Source organism: Corythoichthys intestinalis, chromosome 10 (assembly GCF_030265065.1).
Source record: "Corythoichthys intestinalis isolate RoL2023-P3 chromosome 10, ASM3026506v1, whole genome shotgun sequence".
Taxonomy (NCBI): Eukaryota; Metazoa; Chordata; class Actinopteri; order Syngnathiformes; family Syngnathidae; genus Corythoichthys; species Corythoichthys intestinalis.
Window position 1 is genome coordinate 39,090,267 of NC_080404.1, and position 25,853 is coordinate 39,116,119.

The 25,853-nt window shown below is 41.6% G+C and overlaps 1 protein-coding gene across 5 annotated transcripts in view; it reads right to left on the reverse strand.

Moving 5' to 3' along the window:
* ehbp1 (EH domain binding protein 1) overlaps positions 1 to 25,853 on the reverse strand; it is a 490,476-nt gene that overhangs the window by 80,807 nt on the left and 383,816 nt on the right. For 4 of the 5 annotated variants that reach the window (XM_057847483.1, XM_057847482.1, XM_057847481.1 and 1 more), the window contains 3 exons: positions 21,381 to 21,516; positions 6,442 to 6,657; positions 3,753 to 3,922 (listed from right to left, as the gene is read on the reverse strand). In XM_057847483.1, the coding sequence (XP_057703466.1) occupies positions 3,753 to 3,922; positions 6,442 to 6,657; positions 21,381 to 21,516 (522 nt within the window). The remainder of the gene's footprint in view (positions 1 to 3,752; positions 3,923 to 6,441; positions 6,658 to 21,380; positions 21,517 to 25,853) is intronic. The other variant, XM_057847485.1, reaches the window with a different exon arrangement.

The window sequence follows — 25,853 nt, forward strand, 5'->3', positions numbered from 1 at the left end:
GACGACATTCTAATCTATCCTGTAGTATTATATCTAGAGCAGACAGGGATATTGGTGTGTTAAGCAGGGGCGCAGGGTTAATTCAGCCAGAATGCGGTCGTTATTAAATTATGATTTCTGTGCGGCCCAGTAGCAAATGCGCCACGGACCGGTACCGGTCCGCGGCCCGGCAAATGGGGACCCCTGCTTTAAAGGTTCTGTGCTGAGTGATCATCACACCCTAAATGTAACTCGTCGGGTTAGCATAGCGTTCGAACACTCAAACACTCGGACAACTTTTTTTTAAACATACAGTTCGTGGCTTCTAGGTGGGTTTAATTGAAAATAATGTACTGATTTTCCTAAGGAGTGTATATTATTATCGTCCTTTTTTTGGAAACATTTATTTTTGGACTACAACTTTTGAATTTTACAGACAAAAACATTTTGAGCAACTGTCAACTAAAACTACGGTACATAAAACTTGTATGATATTTATTAGATTAACACGAGACAAAGAAAAACACATTTTAAAATAACTAAAATAGGCTTATGAAATGAATGCATTTTGTCTACTTTAAAACATCAGGATTTATACAATAAATTTGGCCAAAATTGCTTGGATTTTAACATTTCGCACAGATACTGTATATCAAAAACGATAGGCAACTGACACTTTTGACCTCTTTTTTTTGCACACTTTCTGTAACTCCTATAAACTTTAGACACTTCTCAAATCTTACCATTTGTCCGATACATTAGAGGGCTATGCACGTCCATGCCATTGACGGCCATGGACGTCCAAATTTCCCATTCATTTCCAACGGCATTTACAATGTATTGGTACCATTGACGGCCATGTATGTCGATTCTATTGATGCCAGTGTACAAATTGTAAGAGGAGGTGATGCATCACAGTGGTGAAAATGGACTTGTCCCATTTTTTTGATTTGTTGACACTTTGGTATTTAAATCAAAACATTTTTCCTTAAATATTTCATTTTTTCGCATAAATCTTTTGACCTGTCATTTGTGTTCTATTCTGAGAGTATTAAAAATTGCCACTTATGCATCATTGCGTTTAGTTTTTATTCACAATTCATTGAGTGTCTCGACTTTTTCGGGAATCCAGTTTGTAAAAATTATGCTGAAAAAACCTAGTGAAATAAAGAATATCAGATAATAAAATATACTACTGTATTACAGTGAGGAAAAAAGGTATTTGAACACTGCGATTTTGCAAGTCCTCCCATTTAGAAATGATGGGCTTTGATGGGTTTGAAATTTTCATGCTTGTCCACTGTGAGAGACAATCTAAAGAAAAAAAATCCAGAAATCAACTCTTTTTTAAAAACAATTTAATTGTATTATACTGCTGCAAATAAGTATTTAAACACCTGCTTATTAGCTAGAATTGTGAGCCACAAAGACCTGTTAGTCGCCTTTAAAAAGTCCAACAAATAAGACAGTGGAGGTAAAACTTTTTGAGTCTTGACTTTTTGACCTGTTTGAGGCGGTTAGCTGCAAATAAACACCTGTCCACCCCATACAATCAGGAAGACTCCAATTACTAACATGGTCAAGACCAAAGAGCTGTCCAAAGACACCAGAGACAGACTTGAAGACCTCTACAAGGCTGGAAAGGGTTACAGGGCAATTGTCAAGCATCTTGGCAAACAAGGAAACTGGACCACATTAAAAGGAAACTGGACCACATTACACCGGTTTTGAAATCGTTACAATGGCTTCCAGGGAGTCAAAGGATAGACTATAAAGTACTACTGCTTGTCTACAAAACACTTAATGGCCTTGGACCAAAATACATGCTCGATTCCTATGAAACATCTAGACCCCTAAGGTCGTCTGATATCGGTCTTCTGTATGTTCCAAGAACAAGAACCAAGCAGGGTGAGGCAGCATTTAGTCATTATGCTCCTCACTGGAACAAGTAACCTGAAGGTCTGAAGTATGCTCAAACTGTTAGCTCCTTTAAATCAGGGCTAAAAACGCTCTTGTTTAGCACAGCATATCCATAAATATCTATATATTTCATTCTATTTGCTCTCTATTCCTCTTGTGCTTTATCTCCATTGCTGATTTCAATTATTATTAGTAGTAGTAGTGTTTTTATTTTTTATTTTTCTATTCGTGATTAAATGCAATTTCGATGTATAATTTTATTTCCTGTTTCGATTGTCTTTGTTTTTACCTTCTATTGATTTAATGTGATTTTTATGATCTTCATGTGATGTAAAGCACTCTGAATTGCCTTGTGTTGAATTGTGCTATATAAATAAATTTGCCTTGCCTTACAAGATCCACCGTTGGAGAAATTATTAGAAAATGGAAGGAGCCAAACATGGCTGTCAATCTCCCTCGGACTAGGGCTCCATGCAAGATCTACCTCGCAGGGTCTCAACGATCCTAAGAATGGTGAGGAATCAGCCAAGAACTATACAGGAAGAGCTGGTCAAGGACCTGAAAGGAGTTGGGACTACCATTTCCAAGGTTACTGTTGGTAATACACGAAGACGTCATGGATAAAATCATGCATGGAACGGAAGGTTTCCCTGCGATAATCCAGAGGAGTCATATTAATTCCACTCATAGTGTTTGGAGGAAGAAGAATGATGAGTACCATCCCAAGAACACCATCCCTACTGTGAAGCATGGGGGTGGTAGCATCATGCTTTGGGTTTTTTTTCTGCACATGCGACTGGACTACTGCACTGTATTAAAGAGAGGATGACTAGGGTCATGTATTGTGAGATTTTGGAGAATAACCTCTGTCCCTCAGTTAGGGCATTGAAAATGTGTCGTGCCTGGGTCTTCCAACATGACAGAATTATCTTTGGAGGAAGCTTAAACTCTTTGTGTTTCTCAGTGACAGCCCAGAAACCCGAATGATCTAGAGAAGATCTGTGTTGAGCAGTGGTGCAAAATCCCTGCTGCAGTCTTTGCAAACCTGGTGAAAAGTTACAGGAAACATTTGACCTCTGACATTGTAATCATAGGCTACTGTATCAAATATGAACATTGATTTTTTTTAAGTGTTCAAATATTTATTTGCAGCAGTATAATACAAATAAATTGTTTAAAAAAATCATAAACTGTGATTTCGGGATTTTTTTTTAATTCATTTATTATCTCTTACAGTGGACACGTACCTACCATGAAAATTCCAAACCCGCCCATCATTTCTAAGTTGGAGAACTTATTAACTTAATTATTTTCCTCACTGTATATACACAGTATAATATACGATAAAAAGTGAGCATGTTATTATTTTTGTTAACTACATTATCAAACCTATACAAAATTAAGTGGAAATTAAACACAAAATCCTGCACATTATTGAAATGGTGACTCCACTACTGTGTGGTTCAACTGGGGACATGCATACACACACCCACACACAGTTTGACTCCAGTGTCCGTAAAGTACTAAGCCCTTTTTTGGCTTTGAACCCAAGAGGGTGTTTATGTGAATCAATGATCAAAGTCTCATCATAAGCGCACGCCGACCAACGTGCGCGCACACACACACAGTCACCTTATTCCACTTGACATTCCCATCAATCAATTAAAGTGCTGTTAAGACTGCGCACAACTCAATATCCACATCAGAAGATACACACGCTTACACTGGAGAAGGTCACAGTCAATAGCGACTACTGCTACTAACATCAACGACCAGGTGAGCGTCCACACGCTAGGGTCAATGCAGCTGATTGATGGCACTGTGTTGTTTTTTTTTTTCTCAATGGTACGTACCTCCACTCCATCTGCAGGGCTGATCGGGGAGGAAGAGGAAGAAGTGGCGGTGGGCGTAGAAGAGGAAGATGAGGAAGACGGGGATGTAGGACCAGCAGTTGTGGTGAGGGCGCTCGGTTTGACCTCGCTCAACTTCTTCAGCTTCAGGTCGACGTATTTGCTGTTTGCTCCTGAAATAAAGAGGGGGGGGCGGGAGATTGTCAAGAGCTGTTTTCAACACCAATTTCACTCTTTTACTACTGTATTTTTCGGACTATACGTCGCACCTGAGTATAAGTCGCACCAGCCAAAAAATGTGCAATGAAAAGGAAAAAAAACATATAGATAAGTCGCACCGGAGTATAAGTCGCATTTTTAGGGGGAAATTTATTTGATAGAATCCAGCACCAAGAACAGACATGTCATCTTGAAAGGCAATTCAAAATACAATAGGGAACAACAGGCTGAATAGGTGTACGGTATGCTAACATTACATGACGCTAGAAGTTAGATCGGGCCTAAAAAAATCCAGCCCGACCCGACCGGCCCGCAGGTATTAAAGCCCGACGCGGCCCAAGCCTGATTAATTACCTTGATTTGCTTGCCCGAGCCCGAAAAAAAAACAAAACAAATTTGATGTTTCATTTGTAGGCATGAGCCCGGAAAAAAAAAATACATGCTATGTTTTATTTGTGAGTACTCAGGAGAAGGAGGGAATGCGGGAATGCTATGCGCGGTTGCGTTTTGTGTGATCATGTTTGTGATGATGCCGGTGCATATACAGTGGGGCCGTCGGGGTCGTTGGCGGGGCCTCGTGGGGCCTGCGGGGCCCTGGGTGGGGCCCTGGATGGGGCTTGCTGTTCCTTGCTGGTGAGGTGGAAATCACCTGGTCTCCGACGTTTGGCGTAGCGCCTGCTCGAGGTGCATGGTGGGTGCTTGGTGGGCGGGTGCGCCGTGGGTGGTCTGGGGTTGATCAGGGCCCTGGCGCTTCTCCCGCCCTGCGGCCGGTTGCTCCGGTGGACGGGGCCACGCCCGCGGGAGCCTGCCTCTTAACTCACGCACTCCTCACTTCAGCACTGTAAATATCTTTCACCCTGGCACTTACATACTTATTCATTTCTCCAGGGAGAGTTGGGACGGGGCCATACAGTCCTGGCCTGGCTCCCCCCTGTTTTTAATGCATCACACACCAAGGATGTGGGATGGTTGGGACCTGGGGGGGGGGGGGGGGTATGGCTCCCGAGGCGTGGCCTCATCTCTGCCTGGGCTGCCGGCCGCGGGAGTGGGGGGAGGTCGGGGCTCCGGTCTCGCGTCGCCCCACGGCGGCTCCTCGCCGTTCTCCTGCCTCCGCCTTCACCTCTCTTCTCTAACTGGGTATCCGCCCAGTGCTCCGCCGCGGATCCCCCCCGGGAAGATGATTTGTGTACACTCTACCCCTCTCTATCAGACTTAGCTTATTGACTCCCCCACCTTCTTCCCCCTCTTTCCCTGGTCAACAGGCCCCCCACATGGTGTCAACCGGAAATACATTTAGCTGACGATAGCACCAACATATTAGTAGTTAGTGTAGTTAGGCGTTCAATGTGTTTCTTGTTGTTGTTTGTGTTTCTTCTCTTTCTTCTCTTGTGTTTCTTCTCTTCTGTTCCCCTATAACCCCTTCCTGTTCACTGTTTTGTCATAATAAATAAGGTATGTTGAATGATCACAAAGGGAGTATGTCAGACTCTCAATGTGAAACATTAAAAGTGTTCAGACTACCCGGGCACTTAGACTTCCATTCTCCGTGTCAAACAGCTGAACAGGACAGGTTAAAAAAAAATGAAAAAGAAAAGAGAGCGAGGCTACTGCGTTCACGTGCGCAGGCGCCTTCTCTGCTTTATCCAAATGATTTATTTTATTTAACAACGACACATCATTTTAGTACAAAAATATATATTTATTTTTAAAAAAAAGTTCGCGAGGGAGAAGTCGGCCCGACCCGATCCTAAATAATCACACATAGGTCGCTCCAGAGTATAGGACGCACCCTCAGCCAAAACTATGAAAAACATTGCGACTCATAGTCCGAAAAATACGGTAACTACCACAACACATACTTTGTGACCTGAGCTGCCAGTGAATGAGTTAAGCTAATGATAAATTTTGATTAGATGTCCACTTTAGCGACCGTTGTCACTGAAAGTGTTAATATTTTCAATACTTTTTAAAATGATTTTCAAACTATAAGCTCAATGAAACGCAAAATGAAACACAAAGATTCATAGCCGCAAGCATGCGAGTTAAAAGTACAGCTTTTCAGCACATCTATGAACTCTTATGTTGTTTTGTTTCTTCCCTCAGCCTGATAATCATTGTGTTGCCACTTTAATTATTAAGCTCTTTCATGAAGACGACAAAGTATCCGACATGAATGAAGAAGCGGCTCCACATAAGACAACACAACAACAAAGGTGTGGCGATAGAACACTTCAAAGACTCGGTTTGGTTTTCAAGCTTTTCTTTTAGAGCCTCCACGCACATATCACACATCAGCACGAAAGCACAAATATACTAACGCAAAATGTTAATAAGTCAGCAGATTTGGTTCAATGTTTTCTTTTTTGTCAAGGAAGCACTTTTAAAACTCCGTATTTGAAAGAAAAGTTAACAGAAGTGTTAGAAAGATGAGGACAAAACGGCAAGCATGCAGCACTACAGCCAGTGACTTTACCAGAGTACGATAGCTCAGAGTCGGGGTTAGTAAGCTCCGAGGTTCCCTGGATGCAGCAAGATGGAGCCGGGAGAGGGGCCTCCAACAGGTTAGTAGCCATGGCGGACGTTGAGGCTGTGATGTCATCATTGTCACCCTCCGTACCCAAGTCCTCACCCGTTTTATGATCAAGGCCTTCAATGCCATGGCAACCCTCTTCTGCATCGCCCAACATGTCTGTGAGTTATTAGTGGGACAGGACATTGTATGAAATGAGAACAAAGTGGTTAAATAGCAATGAAAGAAAATTTGTTAGTTTTGAAAATTCAGCTCCAATGGCAACAAAGATGCCATGCCTGAAAAGACAAGTCTGCCATTTTTCAATGAAGTGCCCATTCTAGGTTATTTTTAGCTAACTTTACTCACCAAAATTTTGACATTATAAAGGCGCATCTGACTAAAAGCCGCCACCCACCAAATTTGACATGAAAACGGCATTTGTTCACAGATAAGCTGCACTGGACAATAAGCCGAAGCTGTCCTCACAGCATTATGGGATATTTACAACAAAGTTATATCTTTTGTTTGAACCAATTGGCTTTAAAAATCTTCATTAGGCCATCACTGTTCTCTTGGAGGAGACAGTCAACATCTGCTACCACCTGCTGTCAACACTGTGGTCATCCAACATGCCTCCTAGCATGCATTGCAGTGCTACAGATCTAACGAATCAAAATTCATGTTCTGTGCGAATTATTTCTTCAGTTACTGTTCTAGTTGTTTCATTAATTCCTAGTTATGGAATTTGGTAACACTTTATTTGACAGTGGCACCATCTGACTGTCATAAGACCATCATAATTATGACATGACATTGCCATGAGCATTAATAAACGCTTATGACACATATCATTTTGTGTCATCCTGCAAGTTATTTTTGAATGGATGTAAAAGATCCGAGCTGGACATAAATGGAGATCGTGACATAATTTCCCGGATGACAATTAATGACGTCTGTCATAAGCATTCATTAACTCCCATGATAATGCCATGTCGTAATTATGACATCTTATGGCAGTCTTATGATGCCGCTGTCAAACAAAGTGTTACTTATTAACCCAAATAAATCAACAAATAAGCCGCACTGGACTATAAGCCGCAGGATTCAAAATGAGGGGAAAAAGTGCTGGCTTATAGTCTGAACTATGATATCTTGAATATATATATATTTTTTAAATTCAGCCTCCATTACATAGTTTTTCTATACACTTCGAATTTAGGCTGTGTTATAAGCCAATCCATAAAAAAAGTCTTGAAAAGATATAAGACAGGAAGCCATCCACTTGTGCATAGTTTTAGAATTTTAGATGTAATTTAAATACAAACTTATTATACTTGAGTCTTTAAAGGGAACTTTGGACTGAAATACTTGCAGGCTCTAATAAGCCACAATTGTTCTATTTTCGTCAAATATGTTATCAGAAACATAAAATAATGCCATTGATTTAAAAATCCATAATGTTTAGTACATGTTTTAACCTACGGAGGGCGCCATGTTTTATGCACGCAATGGACGCTCGGGGTGATGACGTAGTTTGTCACTGTCACTAGACGAACACTACCGGTGTTCTGCAAGTCCTTCTACACCGCGAGACGTCCAACACATGCGAACATTGGTTAAAAGCGGCGAGTACTTACTATTTGTGTTTTTTATTGAGTCTTTCATTACCTCAATATACTTTTTGCATGTGTTTCCCTCTCACACTTTTAAGCATTGTGTTTTCTTGCGGTAGCTTTAAAGCAGATTGTTATTTGTTGATAGTCACCTAGCGTTTTTAAACCACCTTTATTTGATATTAGTACGTTTAAGTATTTTCTTAAGGCGTCTTTAGTATGTTCTGTCTGTATGCATCTAAACTAAACAAGCTTAAAGCGCACGGTAGTACTTTGGGTGTCAAATTCGCCTCTCGGTAAGACGTTTTGCCGGTGTAGCACATTTTGGCAGAACAACGGTTTTGTCATACTCTCGTCCCGTCTCATCCTGTCTTTCCTGTTTGTTTTGCTTTTGATGCTTTTTTTGTGAAATATCGACAGTGCTGTCATGCTCATTAATGGTTCTCTTGGGCAGGGTTGAAAGTGGGCCAGAACGGTCAGGAATGCAGTTCTGTTATAAGATTCAGGGCCAGAACGCAGTTCCGGTATAAGATTCAGGGCCATAGTGCTGTTCCAGTATAAGATTTTAGGGCCTGAATGCTGCATTGGCACACGGTACTTTGATTCCGAAAATATGACGGCAACTGTTAAAACACTATGTTAAAAAAAAAAAGTGCTAAGCTGCCATACTTGCATTTCATCTCCAAGAAGAAAACAATTTACCAACATCAGATTTACATACACAAATGTTAACAACAAGCATAATAAAGTGCTTGTGTAGCGTAATCCGTATCCACCAATATTTATTATTTATTTTATTCCACGGACGGCATGGAGGTTTCCCCAGCTGCAGCAGTTATCAGAGTCTGACAATGATGAGTCACATTACTGTGCGAATGCACGAAGCAAAGTAAAACGCCTGGACTCGTTTATCCGTTCAATTGACTGACATACTGACATGTGATCAGCAGAGATAGTTAGCTCTGATTGGTTCCAATGTGCATGTTTTCTGGAACATCAAAAAACAACAACAAAAAAAAAGGTTGTTGAAATGATGCGACAAAAAAAGTGCAATGAAACATAAAATGGATCAAATCTTTAAGCAACGAAAAGAGTTGAGGAGGCTTATTTATCATATCTAGTTTTATTTGCTCTGATGGGGAGGTTCAGAACATCTTAGCTGTCAATGTGCACTTTGGACTGATATTTGTTCATTTATGTTAGGCTACTTATTCATTTCCTTATGAATTTAAAAAAAGTCAATGTCTGCGCGATCTTCAAAATATATTCAATTTCACTGTTCATAATATAAGTATGTGTTATAGAACTGTGCTAAAACAGTTTTCTTTACATTTCTGTAGTTTAAGAGGTTTCACCCCCCCCCCCCCCCAAAAAAAAAAAAAAAAAAAAAAAAAAAACCGAAAGAAAAGAATAAAAATAAAATAAATAAAATTTCTGGCTCCGTAGCAGCCTTCACGTCGGGGAGTTCCGGCAAGAAATTCTAGCCACTTTCAACCCCGCTATTGGGTTCAAATTGAAATGGTTGACAGATGACATGTTTATGTCACTAGAGTCATACTCTTAAAGCCCGGCAGTGTAGCCCAGTGACGTCACCACCCTGCGACGTCAACAATAACAGCAACCTACTAGTTAAACAAATTTTACAAATTGTATAAAAACAAAAGCATCAAGAGGGGTTTTGATATCAAATTATTTTAACTCATAATAACATTTATCTTTTAAGAACTACAAGTCTTTCTATCTATGGATCCCTTTAAAAAATTCAGCCCACAAATGTGGGTTTTCTGAGCAACAAAAATTTTGCAAGCCCACAAAAAAATATCTCAAGGAGCCATGCCTGAAAAGTACGGAGCCCCCCGGGTGCCAGGATAGAAAAAAATAAAAAATCATAGCTAATCTGTACCCACAGTTTACTAATCTGTGGGTACAGTTTAGCAATCTGTAGCCACAGATTACTAAACTGTAGCCACAGATTACTAAACTGTACCCACAGTTTACTAAACTGTACCCACAGATTACTAATCTGTGCCCACAGATTACTAAACTGTGCCCACAGTTTACTAATCTGTGCCCACAGATTACTAAACTGTGCCCACAGTTTACTAATCTGTACTCACAGTTTAGCAATGACCTGGAAACAGTAGTCACCAATGTTTGGCGGGGACTCAGAGTCCAAATGCCGAGGGACCGACCGAGCAAGCATCTGCACCATTTGCCCTCGGCGAACAAAGGTGTTTTAAGAGGTAACTTGCACGTTTTCTTTGGTAGCAGTCTTTCAGGCGTCATCAATCAATATGGCATGTTGTGTTTGCACATTTTCTGTGCTGCTGTCGTGTCCATGCGTGCTTAATTCAAGTAGTGTTCATTTGTCAGTTAGCTATTTTTAGTAGCCGCATTAGCAGCGACCAGATAAAAGTAGCCTTAAGTGTTGCTATTCACCATCCGTGCTTTTAAAGACTGTTTTTAATATTGTCTCGCTGCAGTCACACTATCAATCATATTGACTGATGACACCTGAAAGACAGCTACCAAAGAAAACGTGCAATAGTTACCTTTTAAAACCCCTTTGTTCACCGAGGGCAAATGGTGAGATGCTTGCTCGGTCGGTCCCTCGGCGTTTGGACTCGGAGTCCCCGCCAAACATTGGTGACTACTGTTTCCGGGTCATTGCTAAACTGTGGGTACAGATTAGCAAACTATGGGCACACTTTAGTAAACTGTGGGTACAGATGAGTAAACTGTGGGTACAGTTTACTAAACTGTTACTAAACTGTACCCACAGATTAGTAAACTGTGGGTACAGATTAGCTATGATTTTTTATTTTTTTCTATCCTGGCACCCAGGGGGCTCCGTAGTACGGAGCTTCCAATTATGTTACAAGCCACTATTTCAGGCTCAATTTGGCAAAGCCTTCCTAGAGATTTTGTCTGATTGCCACTGAAATTAACTCAATGGCTGCTATTGACTCGGACTTGGTTTTGACGTCTATCGCCGTCAATGGCTGCCAATTAGAGGATGCTGCCTATGATGACTTGGCAAAAAAACCCAAAAACTCTTCTAAAACTCTTCCTACAATGAAACGGGACAAACAACAACAGCTTTTTTTCTGCCGTTCTTTCCCCCTTCTCTTAATTTACTAGCTGCGATTTGGAGCGTGCTAGCAAGTGGCTGGGGCTTAATTAAAGGCGCTGGAGTTGGAAAGTTTCTTTGCGGGCAGAAAAACAGAGGCGGGGGGGTGTTAGGTTGACTTGTATTGAAGAAGGACGAGCGAAAAAAAGAGAGAGAGGCTAGGATTAGCCGTTCTGCTCGGCAGGCCTTGTGTAACGCAGCCTGCAGTGCTGCTCTTCTTCCTCCATCGCTGTTTGCTTCTTCCTCTTCGGCTCCATTTTTAATGAGATCAACAATTAGTGTGATTCAGAGAAGCTGAAGGAGGAAATAAATCAATCACGGCCCTCATTTGCCTTGCGTCACCCATTTTGTTTTTTCCTCCTGAGCAAGCGTCTTTACGAACTCTAGGCTCGAAGTAACAACAAAGTGACAGAAAGAAATTTATAAAATGACACTTTCAAATACTACTAAACATAATTACATTTGGAGAAAAAGTTATAAAATGTTAGTTTACACATTTAAAAACATATTTTTAATGTGTTTTACTGTTGTTCTGATGAGTTTTGTTATTGTGCATTTTCTAAATTTTTCATTCATGGGGGAGATTTCAAAATGTTTCACAATTTGTAAATTTTACATTAAAAATACTATTGAGTTTTTAGTGATTTTAGATTTTTTTGCTGACAAATAAAAAATGTTTGCTAGTTAGTACAAGTGTTAGGGTTTAGGGGTTAGTGTGGGAATTTGTTTTCCTATTCGTCACCTTGTGGATACCAATATCGTCACCGGAAATGCAAACCAAATCAAAATTAGGGCTGTCAAACGATTATTTTTTTTAGTTAATCACAGCTTAAAAATTAATTAATCATAATTAATCGCAATTTAAACCATCTCTAAAATATGCCATATTTTTCTGCAAATTATTGTTGGAATGGAATGATAAGACACGAGGCGGACATAAACACTCAACACCGGGGGGAGGGGGGGCATCAATAATCAATTTATAATCGAATCTGAGCATCTGAATCATAATCGAATCGTTAGGTGCCCAAAGATTCCCACCTCTAGTATTTAGTACATGTTTTGATCTACGGAGGGAACCATGTTTTAAGCGCACAACGGATGCTCGGGATGATGACGTAGATTGTCACTGTCACTCGACGAATACAAACAGGTTACTTACTGCAATTCCTTCTAGGCGACGAGACGTCCAACACATGCGCACATCAGTTAAAAGCGGCGAGTACTTACTATTAGTGTTTTTATTGAGTTTTATCACCTTTTCGTTGCCTCAAAAATACTTTTTGCAGGTGTTTCCCTCTCATACTTTTAAACATTGTGTTTTCTTGTGATTGTTGATTTGATGACCACATAAGTCTCGTAGCATATTTAAACCACTCTAATTTGATATTATTACGTTTAAGTATTTTCTTAAGGCCTCTTAAGTATGTTTGTCTGTATGAATCTAAACAGAACAAGCTATAACCTCATTACTTTGGGTGTCAAATTCACCCCTTGTAGATGTTTCGCCGGTGTAGCAAATTTTGGCAGAGCACCGTTTTTTCCCTACTCTCGTCTCGTCCTGTCTTTCCTGTTCATTTTGCTTTTGCTGCTTGTTTATTGAAATATCGAATGAGAAATATTGAAATTTGAACAAATAGGGGGTCTCGGAGCGGAAATTCAAGTCACCTGCGTGTTTTCCGCCATATGTGTGTATGTATATATATATATATATATATACGTATACATATATGTATATATATATTAGGCCTGAACGATATTGGAAAAAACTATTGCTGCAATTTTTTTTGGGTTTGCGATATATTGTGATATTATATTGCGATATTAAAAAAAATGTATATCTAATGTTTTTTCAAGAAATTTTCACAAGATGACTTAAATAGCTGTTTGGAAAGACTTTAGATGACTCACCATCACCACAGTGTACAGTCATCCCTTGTTTTTCGCGGTTAATGGGGACCAGAACCCACCGCGATAAGTGAAAAACCGCGAAGTAGCGCACCCCCCCATTTTTTTGTGTGTGTGTGTGTGTTTTTTGTGCCCAATGTATTTATTCAGATTTAGCATTGGAAAGAGATACATATAAGACATGTTTTTTTTCTCACTTTTCCCCCCAAAGTGATTTAAAAAATGTATATAAATAAATGGTTTTTAAGCACTTCAAATGTCATAATTATGATAAGTTTTAAACATAACTGTCCAACCAAATCATTTTTGAACAAGAATAAAGTACTGTAGCAGATAAATGCTTGGCTTTATTAAATGCTTCTGTTTATCTACTTTAGCTGTGAACGTTGAAGTGACATGTAGAAATTTCAAACTCCTCATGATCACTTCTGGCATTTAAATGTCTCCAACGTCCCCACAGTACACACATTCATTCCAGCGCGGCTTCCTTGCAACTGTTTAACAAGTTAAACGATGATTTACAGATGCCCGTCTGAAGTCTGCTTTTTTGGCCAGATCAAAGCCATCGTTGTGCGCAGTGACTGAGAGGATCAAAAGGCTGGGAGAGGGAGGGTAGGAGGCTGTGCGCAGACCAGAAAGTGAGGCGTATGTGGATCTAAAAAAAGAAAAACTATCGCACGTGCTTGCGATGGGACTATCGCGCACACGCACATCGCGATGGCGATCTTTAAACGATATATCGTTCAGGCTTAATGTATATATATATATACACAGTAGATAGATAGATATAAATTAGACCTGTCAAACGATTAAAATTTTTAATCGAGTTAATTACTGCTTAAAAGTTATTTAATCGTAACTAATCGCAATTCAAACCATCTATAAAATATTTTTCTGTAAATTATTGTTGGAATGGAAAGATAAGACACAAGACAAATATATATATTCAACATACGGTGCATAAGTACTGTATTTGTTTATTATAACAGTAAATCAAGAAGATGGCATTAATATTATTAACATTCTTTGTTAAAGAGATTCACAGATAGAAAAAGACTTGTAGTTCTTAAAAGATTAATGTTAGTACAAGTTACAGTACCCATCCATCCATCCATTATCTTCCGCTTAGTCCGGGGTTGGGTCGCGGGGGCAGCAGCTTTAGCAGGGAAGCCTAGACTTCCCTCTCCCCAGCCACTTCAGCCAGCTCCTCCGGCGGGATTCCAAGGCGTTCCCAGGCCAGCCGAGCAACATAGTCTCTCCAGCGTGTCCTGGGTCGACTCCGGGGCCTCCTGCCAGTGGGACATGCCCGGAACACCTCTCCAGGGAGGCGTCCAGGAGGCATCCGAACCAGATGCCCGAGCCACCTCAGCTGGCTCCTCTCAACGCGGAGGAGTAGCGGCTTGACACCAAGCCCCTCCCGGATGACCGAGCTTCTCACCCTATCTCTAAGGGAGAGCCCGGACACCCTGCGGAGGAAACTCATTTCGGCCGCTTGTATCCGGGATCTTGTTCTTTCGGTCACGACCCACAGCTCGTGACCATAGGTGAGGGTAGGAACGTAGATCGACCGGTAAATCGAGAGCTTCGCCTTTTGGCTCAGCTCCTTCATCACCACAACGGACCGGTGTAGAGTCCGCATCACTGCAGATGCTGCACCGATCCGCCTGTCAATCTCCCGCTCCCTCCTACCCTCACTCGTGAACAAGACCCCAAGATACTTGAACTCATCCACTTGGGGCAGGATCTCATCCCCGACCCGGAGAGGGCACTCCACCCTTTTCCGGCTGAGGACCATGGTCTCGGATTTGGAGGTGCTGATCTTCATCCCAACCGCTTCACATTCGGCCGCGAACCGCCCCAGTGAGAGTTGGAGGTCTCGGCTTGATGAAGCCAACAGCACCACATCATCTGCAAAAAGCAGAGATGCAATGCTGATGCCACCAAACCGGACACCCTCAACGCTTCGGCTGCGCCTAGAAATTCTGTCCATAAAAATTATGAACAGAATCGGTGACAAAGGGCAGCCTTGGCGGAGTCCAATCCTCACTGGGAACGAATTCGACTTACTGCCGGCAATGCGGACCAGACTCTGACACCGGTCGTACAGGGACCGAACAGCCCTTACCAAGGGACTCGGTACCCCGTACTCCCAGAGCACCCTCCACAGGACTCCCCTAGGCACACGGTCGAACACCTTCTCCAAATCCACAAACCACATGTGGACTGGTTGGGCAAACTCCCATGCACCCTCGAGGACCCTGCCGAGGGTGTAGAGCTGGTCCACTGATCCACGGCCGGGACGAAAACCACACTGCTCCTCCTGAATCCGAGATTCGACTTCCCGACGGACCCTCCTCTCCAGCACCCCTAAATAAACTTTACCGGGGAGGCTGAGGAGTGTGATCCCTCTATAATTGGAACACACCCTACGGTCCCCCTTTTTAAAAAGGGGGACCACCACCCGGGTCTGCCAATCCAGAGGCACTGTCCCCGATGTCCATGCAATGTTGTAAAGGCGTGTCAGCCATGACAGCCCAACAACATCCAGAGCCTTTAGGAACTCCGGGCGGATCTCATCTACCCCCGGAGCCTTGCCACCGAGGAGCTTACCAACCGCCTCAGTGACTTCAACCCCAGAGATCGAAGAGCCCACCTCAGAGTCCCCAGACTCTGCTCCCTCAAAGGAAGGCGTGTCGGTGGAATTGAGGAGGGCTTCGAAGTATTCTCCCCACCTACTCACGACGTCCCGAGTCGAGGTCAGCAGTACACCATCTTCACTATACACAGTGTTAATGGTGCACTGCTTTCCTCTCCTCAGACGCCGGATGATGGACCAGAATTTCCTCGAAGCCATGCGGAAGTCGTTTTCCATGGCCTCGCCGAACTCCTCCCATGTCTGAGTTTTTGCCTCGGCGACCACCGAAGCCGTAGTCCGCTTGGCCAGCCGGTACCTGTCAGCTGCCTCCGGAGTCCCACAGGCCAAAAAGGCCTGACAGGCCTCCTTCTTCAGCTTGACGGCATCCCTTACCGCTGGTGTCCACCAGCGGGTTCGGGGATTGCCGCCACGACAGGCACCAACCACCTTACGGCCACAGCTCCGATCGGCCGCCTCAACAATGGAGGTGCGGAACATGGCCCACTCGGACTCAATGTCCCTCACCTCCCCCGGGACAAGGGAGAAGTTCTGCCGGAGGTGGGTGTTGAAACTCTTTCTGACAGGGGATTCTGCCAGACGTTCCCAGCAGACCCTCACAATACATTTGGGCCTGCCAGGTCTGGCCAGCAACTTCCCCCGCCATCGGAGCCAACACACCACCAGGTGGTGATCAGTTGACAGCTCCGCCCCTCTCTTCACCCGTGTGTCCAAAACATGTGGCCGCAAGTCCGATGACTCGATTACAAAGTCGATCATTGAACTGCGGCCTAGGGTGTCCTGGTGCCAAGTGCACATGTGGACACCCCTATGTTTGAACATGGTGTTCGTTATGGACAAACCGTGACGAGCACAGAAGTCCAATAACAGAACACCACTCGGGTTCTGATCGGGGGGGCCGTTCCTCCCAATCACGCCCCTCCAGGTCTCACTGTCATTGCCGACGTGAGCGTTGAAGTCCCCCAGTAGAACGAGGGAGTCCCCAGAGGGGGCGCTCTCCAGCACAACCTCCAAGGACTCCAAAAAGGGTGGGTATTCTGAGCTGCTGTTCGGTGCATAAGCGCAAACAACAGTCAGAACCCGTCCCCCCACCCGAAAGTGGAGGGAGGCTACCCTCTCGTCTACGGGGGTAAACCCCAAAGTACAGGCACCAAGCCGGGGGGCAATAAGTATGCCCACACCTGCTCGGCGACTCTCAACGTGGGCAACTCCAGAATGGAAGAGAGTCCAACCCCTCTCAAGAGGATTGGTACCAGAACCCAAGCTGTGTGTGGAGGAGAGTCCGACTATATCTAGTCGCAACTTCTCTGCCTCACCCACCAGCTCAGGCTCCTTCCCTGCCAGAGAGGTGACATTCCATGTCCCAAGAGTTAGCTTCTGCAGCTAGGGGTCGGACCGCCAAGGCCCCCGCCTTTGGCTGCCGCCCAACTCTCTACGCACCCGACCCCTTTGGCCCCTCCCACAGGTGGTGAGCCCATGGGAAGGGGAACCCATGTTGCCCTGTTCGGGCTGTGCCCGGCCGGGCCCCATGGGAACAGGCCCAGACGCTTGCCTTCGAGCCCCACCTCCAGGAGTTACAGTAATTTTATGATAAAAACCCCTCTTAATCTTTTCGTTTTGATACAATTTGTAAAATTTTCAATCAAAAAATAAATTTATAGCTTGCCATTGTTGACGTCGCCAAGCGGGACGTCACATGGGCTCCCTGCCGTTCTTCCACAGTGTCTTTAACTATGTAAGGTAGTGATTGAAATACACCACAAGGTGTCAATGGCGAGTTTTAAATTAATTAGAGAACTAACCAAGGCAAAGTCTGAGTAAGTTATATGTGTATTTTGCATAGCTATTTTGACTGGGAATTCCAGTTCCGTTCTGTTGCGACTTAACTGTTCCGCCCAAATGCATGATGGGAAGTTGGGCAACCATGACTGTCAGTTGTGGCTGCGAATGATATACAGTATGTTCTGCGTTGTGTTCAATTAAGCGTGTTAAGAAAAAGATCGTCTCCTATGAGGGATAGGAATATTATTTTTGTTGTGCTTTCACTAAATGATACTGTAGCGACTTAACTGTTCCGCCCAAACGCATGATGGGAATTGGGAAGTTGGACAACCATGACTGTCAGTGGTGGCTGCAAATGGTATACAGTATGTTCTGCGTTGTGTTCAATTAAGAGTGTTAAGAAAAAGATCGTCTCCTGTCATTCTTCCCCACGCTGTTCGCCGCAATACTTATATTTGGTGTGAAAGAGTTGCCAAAGCATAAGCCAATAAAAAGTGTGGTCCAATGAACGCCTGTGTCCACTCGCATTTGTCTGCCTTTTCGCTATCAATGTGCTAAAACGGCTTCATTGTAAACTGTTTGAGGCAACGCGCGAACGGGTCATTCCGTGCATGCGTTAATTGTGTCAAATATTTGAATGTGATTAATTTTAAAAAATTAATTACCGCCCGTTAACGCGATAAATTTGACAGCACTAATCTAAATGTGTTGAGTTGTTTGTATATTAGTTTTGCCATCCGCTTTCTATACTTACCTTCATAAAGGTGTGTCACATATTTCATAAATTGTTTTCTTTTATTGCCTTCCTCTTAAACACTGCACTGGAGTATGAATTGAAGATTTTGACATCGGTCAACATGACTGACATAACAAGTAAAAACCTTCCAGTAACATATTTGCCTTTGAAAAGGCAATGTTTTACCAGGGAAGTCCAAATTTTGATTACGTGATCGGAAATCAGGCCCGATCACACCAATTCAGAGAATCGGAATCGGGAGAAAAAGATGGGGGTTTTATGATCTCGTCATTTTTTATTTCACGGGCTACATTAAAAAAAAAAAACGAGATGTATGAGGATATTGTAAAAAGAAACGGTGTACGCTTGGGGGCTGCAGGAACAATTTTATGCAAAGTGGACCCCTTTCCTGACGTATGCTAGGGCCTTGAACCTCCCTCAGATTCCGGAATAATGTTTTTTTCTTGTTGTTGGTTAGTTTGCTTGTTTTTTTTCTCTTTCCCGTTAGTGAAATACGGTATGTGGCCGTGCCTCCCATCGGACCCAAAAGCTCATATATACATTGTTGTATGTTGATTTTTGCGGAGCGCTGCGTGGGGCTATTTGGTGCTGCTGAAATATGGAGACATTGTCCTATTATACAGTGATTTTATGACTGACCTGAAGTATGGTATTATTTCAGTGAACGTACCTCATAAGTATTACTTAACCCTTTAACACCGAACGTGTCGGCAGCGACGCATTTTCGCACATCGTCTTTGAAGCTTCGTCACGCTGTAATTACGTCACCCACGTGCCGCTGGTTGGTCTCGTTTGAAAGTGCGGAAGTTGATGTCCACACCAGTTTTTATTTGAAGTCAATCGGCCAAGAAAAACGGGAGATAATGTCATTTGAGTTTTGTAGTTTTATTGCACTCATAAATGTGCATTAAAACGCTGCATGGAACATGTATCCATCTCCATATTTTCATCATTTCTTATCCTTTTTCAAAACCGAAAGCAGCACAAAAGACTACATATCCCAAGAGCCATTGTGATGTCAAGAAGGATGAACCGAATAAGATCATTTTAAATAAATTTCCGAGCGAGGCGCCAACTATTGAAAGGGAGGCATACGAAGCAAGCAACGGCCGGTTGGTTTGAGCGAGCGACTTTGAAACGTGCAGAATGAATCTAAAACTACATTTAGCGCAAGCTAATGCATTATTTCATTTTGTCAAGGAAGAAGATGAGCCGTATTTGTCGTTGTTTTCTTGGGATGAGTCGGCGTCTTGGCGAGTAGAAGTGACAGCAGCGCGCAAACGGCGAAAGAGTAGGCTGTGTGACATTGTGTGTGACGCAGCTCCATGACCTGTTCAAGAAGAAGCTTTATTGAGTGCGCAAAAAAAAAAAGAAAAATTTTTTTATTGGGTCGCTTGCCTGAAAAATTTTAATTGAACTGAAATTCTTGTCAGTATTTTTTAAAATACTTTTTTCTAATGTTATATATATTTTTTCTTCATTATAATCTTTTCAATTTTTATGTAGATGTGTGTTTGAGAAGCTTGATTGCATGTACGTATATACTTTTGATAAGGTGATGGGTACAACACCTAACTTCACAGAGATATCCTCCAAACCCTTTTTGTGTTAGATGATATATATAATTTTTTTCTCTCACTATTTTGCACAGTATGTAACCTGTTTTGACCATAGTATGTGTAAAGGCCAAAAACGCCTATGACCATACCGGCTGTTTGTGTTGAATTGTCAAACATAAAACTATTCAATCTTATTTTTTTCTTCTATTGAATGTTTATCCTAACAAGTTGAATAAATATTACCAAGCTTCAAAATGGTTGGTCGAGCATGTTTGGTTGTCAATGGCACATCAACATTACAAATTTTGAAAAAATATTTCGGGATCTTTTTGTCTTTTTGGGTCCAAAATGTTGATTATAATTGGTCAGTGAAGAAAACAACAGTTTAGACATGAAGTTCAAGGTGTCCTGAAAAAAGGGACCCAACTTGGCCATTGTAAACATTTTTTTTCTTTGAAATATATAGGCCTAGGTGTTAAAGGGTTAACCTTGATTAACCATTACTAAATGTTTTTTGGACCCTTATTGTAAAGTGTAGCACACGTACCCCTTAATTAAGAAATTATACATGCTTAAGTTCCCCCCTCTTAACCTTCATTAACCATTACTGAATGCATTATGGACCCTTATTGTAAAGTGTAGCACATGTGTCCCTTAACTAAGAAATTATAAATGCTTAAGTTAACAAACCCTAACCCTTAGCTAAGAAATTATAAATGCTTAAGTTAACAAACCCTAACCCTAAACCCTAACCCGATATAGGCCTATATATATTTATAATTTTACCAAACTATTAGTTACTGTCTGGTTATGCATTAACTAATGCATTAACCTATGTTAATTAATATATTAACAAATGTTAGATAAGCAATTATATTAATTATTTTAATGTTACTTAAACATTAGTTATTGTCTAAAAATGCATTAACTAATGTTAAATGAGGGACCCTTACTGTAAAGTGTTACCAGGCTTTCTATTCTATTTTGATTGGGACACTGGGCAAATTATCACTGCAAGGCCCTCCCAATCAAATGGATTTGACGTCTAATACCGTCAGTGGCAGTGAGTTAATCATGACATTTTCATTTCCAAATGTATGAAATGTCTAAATACGTCCTTGATCCTAATGACACTACTGATAGAACACCAACCTGTCAATCATGGGTTTATCGTTAACATGTCGGACACAAACAAAGACAGCAAAGGCTTTGATAATGCAAATGTTCAAAATACCCCATCATTTGTCAGAAAATGGAAAGCAGCGGGGTCCCTACGGGTCGGCTATTAGATGGCTTGGCTATTGGGAGGCTAAACTGGCGACACTGTGTGTTGTGTTGATTAACAATTACTGGGTGATCCAGACCTGTGGTCAGTGAAAAATGCCATTTTGTTTTTCTCCAAGGATTAGCGGGACCCCTTGAGGGACCACAACGCCAATGTGTGCGCACCGTGTTGGCATAGCAAGTATTATGCGTGCACGTGTGTGCGCGTCCTAACCTCCAGCCAGGCCAGGAACGTTGCTGCTTTTCAACACGTCCAGGCTCATGTCGGACATCTTGACTCCAGATCGAGCCTCCGCGATCAGTTGCCTGGCTCGTTCGCGCAACTGACGCCGCCGCTCGGCGTCCCGCTCCTGCACCCAAAAAAAAAAACAAGAATAAAAGTTACATTTAGTGTGTGTGTGAGCACAGACCTTTAAAGGCTCTAGCAACATGGCATATTCTCTCTCACCAAGATGAGAAAACAAATCTTACCATGTGTTTTCAAAACTAGCAAGTCTGGAGCTTGGTGAGGACACAGGTGAATAAGTGTGTTTGCAGCACGTCACATGAGTGACACGACCAAACACTGCTACTAACTGCTAACTACACATACTGTAAGAAAATGTCATACATTGTGAACCTATGACGGACATTATGGCGCATTACTTCTGTGAAGTTGGCCCCCACATCAGACGCAAATTTAAATAAAAATGATGTCACTCGTTTGCTTGTTTGTGCTGAAAAAAAAAACTGTTTGAGCTGCTATGTTTTGAAATATTAACAATTCTTTTAAAGGTCAATTTGAGGTCAACCGGCACCCTATTTTGATTTAAAATGGCTAAAAAAATAATGTCAATTGTTTGTGCTGAAGAAAAATTTTTGTTTGTGCTGTTATCATTTTCGAGATAATAATTTCGATTTATTGCAAAATGGACCTGTAATGGGGCCATTCGTCTACGCAACGTTTGCGCTGTAAACATTTTAGTTTGTGCTGCTATCGTTTCATCGATATTGAGATATTAATTTCGAGTGATGGCGTCAATTACAGCGACTACATCGTGGCTGACGAAGCGTACCGACTCTCTCAATAACAAAGGGGTGTCCCAACAACTAGCACAAACGTAGCACAAACGAATGAGACCCCCTTCGGGTCCATTTTGCAGTAAATGTTGGGACTTGAAATATTAATTTTGAGTGATGAGGTGACTCACAGAAAATATATAATAAAAAGCAATTAATGCAATCTAAGATTGCCTGGTGAATCAGGCTTGGTTGAAGACAGGAAAAACCAAAGTGTGGGGGGGTTGTCATAATAAGTTGACTTGGACTGGGGAACACAATTTTTGTTGCTTTAGACAGCTGTTATCAAATATTTTATGGACGCGAAATCCAAAACTTTTCTCGATCACATAAAGTTTTTTTTTATTTTTTATAAATGATCCCATTTTCTTAAAAAAGAATTTTATATATATTCATATACATACATACTGTACAAAGCTATGTGAACTTAAAGAAACACTTGGAAATTTTTCAGTTTTGGTCGATTTTAGCGACACCGGTGGACAAAAGCAGTAGTATTTTGCCTTAAGAAAGACTGCGTTTCCTATGAGGACCAGGGCTGCATTTCCCATGAGGACCAGCGCACACCCGCAAAGTGTCGTAAAATCATCAATCAATCAAAAATCAATCTCCCGGTCGCCTGCAGATGGATTAAACAACATTTCTGTTTCGAGTGGCTGTGTGAAGGACGAATAGTACCGTATTGGCCCGAATATAAGACGGCCCTGATTATAAGATGACCCCCTCTTTTTCAAGACTCAAGTTTTTATACAGAATATAATTACAGTACATCGAAACAAATGATTTTAACAATATATTTGAGGGAAAAAGCATGTATTTTTGCCTCATTCAAATATTAATATCTGAACATTTAAATATGTTAACTAAAGTGCAATCACATTCGTAAATAAATGGCTTCTGGTTTTTTAAATGTAAATAAACCAATCTATTGTGATAAAACAACAAAATTGCAATAACTGCATTAACCATCAAAGTGAAGTCTAACTAAACAAATCTGTATAAAGAAAACATTGTAATAAAATAATGCAAACTGGTTAAACTAAAAAGAGTAGCTGAGATCTGTCATGACAGAACATCGCTTGCTTCAATGATATATGGCGCCATCTAGCGTCGTGAATGGGTATAATGTCTAGACCGCGAATGTAAGAGGACACCCTCTTTTTCAGTGTTATTTCAATGCAAAAAACACTGTCTTATATTAAGGCCAATACGGTAATAAGATAATCAATCCAGCTGAGGCTAATCCATATGTCGGCTAGCAGCCGTGTGGCTTAGTGTGGCAACCCCCCAGCCCACCCGAACTCGGGGGGGTTGGCGTCAAGCCAGCAAGAGAAAGCCGGGCTTTTTTCCCCCTCCTCAGACAAAACTTTTTGTGTCTTTTGTTGCTCTGTCATCTTTGCAGAATTTGCGCAAAAGCGTTCACATCGACTTCCGTCTTTACAGTGAATGAGGAAAGGGGGAAGTGACCTATGCCGTAAAGCAGTCAGTACATTTGTAGTTTTTTTTTTTGTGTGTGGCAGGGTTCCTGCCACCCTCCTCAAAGTTAACTAGTGCCGGTGGAAGCGATACAGACACCCTCAAGATACATAAAAGGTGTCATTCAACTAGTTGTCAGTTTACATATTATCACAAATGTTATGAAAATACTGATGTAAGCTGAAAAGCTTCCTCGTGTTGCTTTAACATATAGTATATGTTAGTTTTATCTTAAAAAAGAAATTCAAATATTGAAATATGATGAAATATGAAAAAAAAGTGTTTTTTACCTGTGACTTAGCACAGTACTTTTGCGGTCAGACCGCAAAAGTAAGGAGGTAAGTTGAGGAGAAAAAAAACCTGACGAGATAGAGGAAAATCTGTTACCGTATTTTGGATCCTGCACCCAAAAATGATTCATGTCAGGCCTAAAATGACTACAATGTGGCATATTGTTATGGTGATTAAAAAAATGCCCAGCACTATCCAAAGATATCAGTTTTGATTATTTCTTATCAATGTGATCGACGGGGACGCCATAATAAACATCTTCCTTGAAAATCCAATCAAACTGAATGAACACATGTACACGTCCGCCAACACATGCACATAATCTATACACACTGTGTTGAGTCATCAATGTCGTCCTGTTGTCAAAAATGCCATTTTCGGCGGCGATCTAATCTGATTACACAGATAACACACAGGCACATTCCCTAACACACACACACGCAGCGTTAAAGCAAACACTTAAATGGCAGGTAAATAACGACCATCCCAACAAAGTACACATTAGCAGCCACTGGTTTTAAACAGCAGCATTGTGGTGTCACTATAAATACAACACATTTACAACTAGGGGTGTGGCAAAATATCGAAATGGTGATATATCGCGATACTTTGTATCCCAAAAGGTTATCGATATGAATCGAGATATCATTTTAAAAAGGTGCCAATGTTTAAACAAACAAACAAAAAAAAAAGGAACCAACAAGTTGTTATCAAAATCTTCCACCATAATACAACCCCTAGCAAAAAGTATGCAATCACCAGTCTTGGACAAGCACTCACTCAGACATTTTATCATGTAGAACAAACTCAGATAAAAAGCTTGAAAAAATAATGAATTAGTTCAAAAGTGCAACTCTTTAGCATTTAGAAACAGTAAAAGAAATGAATAAAAGTCATTGTGGTGGTCAGTAAATGTTAATTTTATAGAGCAAGTGCAGGGAAATATATATGGAATCACTCGATTCTGAGGAAAAAAATATGGAATCATGAGAAACAAACAAAGAAATACCAATCAAAACACATCTCTAGTATTTAGTAGCACCACCTCTGGCTTTTATGACAGCTTGCAGTCTCTGAGGCATGGACTTGATAAGTATCAATTTGGTGCCAACTCTCTTTGATTGCAGTTGCCAGATCATCCTTGCAGGTCGGAGCCTTGCTGTGGACGATTTTTTTCAATTTCCATCACAGGTTTTCAATAGGGTTGAGATCTGGGCTATTTGCAGGCCTACATTGACTGGACGAGTCTTTCTCCAAGGAATGCTTTAACAGTTTTAGCTCTGTGGCATGATGCATTGTCATCTTGGAAAATGACAAACATATTTTCAATTGAAGGGATAAGAAAGCTGTCTAAAATTTCAATGTAAACTTCTGCATTTATTGAAGATATAACCACAGACATCTTCTCCAGTGCCTTTGCCTGACATGCAGCCCCATATCATCAAGGACTGAGGGAATTTTGATGTCTTCTTCAGGCAATCATCTTTGTAAATCTCACTGGAACGGCACCAAACAAAAGTTCCAGCATCATCACCTTGCCAAGAGTCAAGAATCTGCATTGGACAAGGTGATGATACTGGAACTTTTCTTTGGTGCTGTTCCAGTGAGACCTTAAACGGCCCAAAATTACCAAATTGCCTGGCATTTACTCCCACTGACAGCCATAGACGTTCAAATGGATTGGACGTCTACTAGTGATAAACTAATTCCAATTCACACTAGAAGCTTGTTTTTCTGTTAATTAGTTGTTTGTAGAATATCCTAGAAAGATATCCTGACCAATGTATCGATAATTGTTGTATTGCCATATCGTCAGATCATCGTTATCGTGAGTTTTGTATCGAAAATCGTATCATGAGGT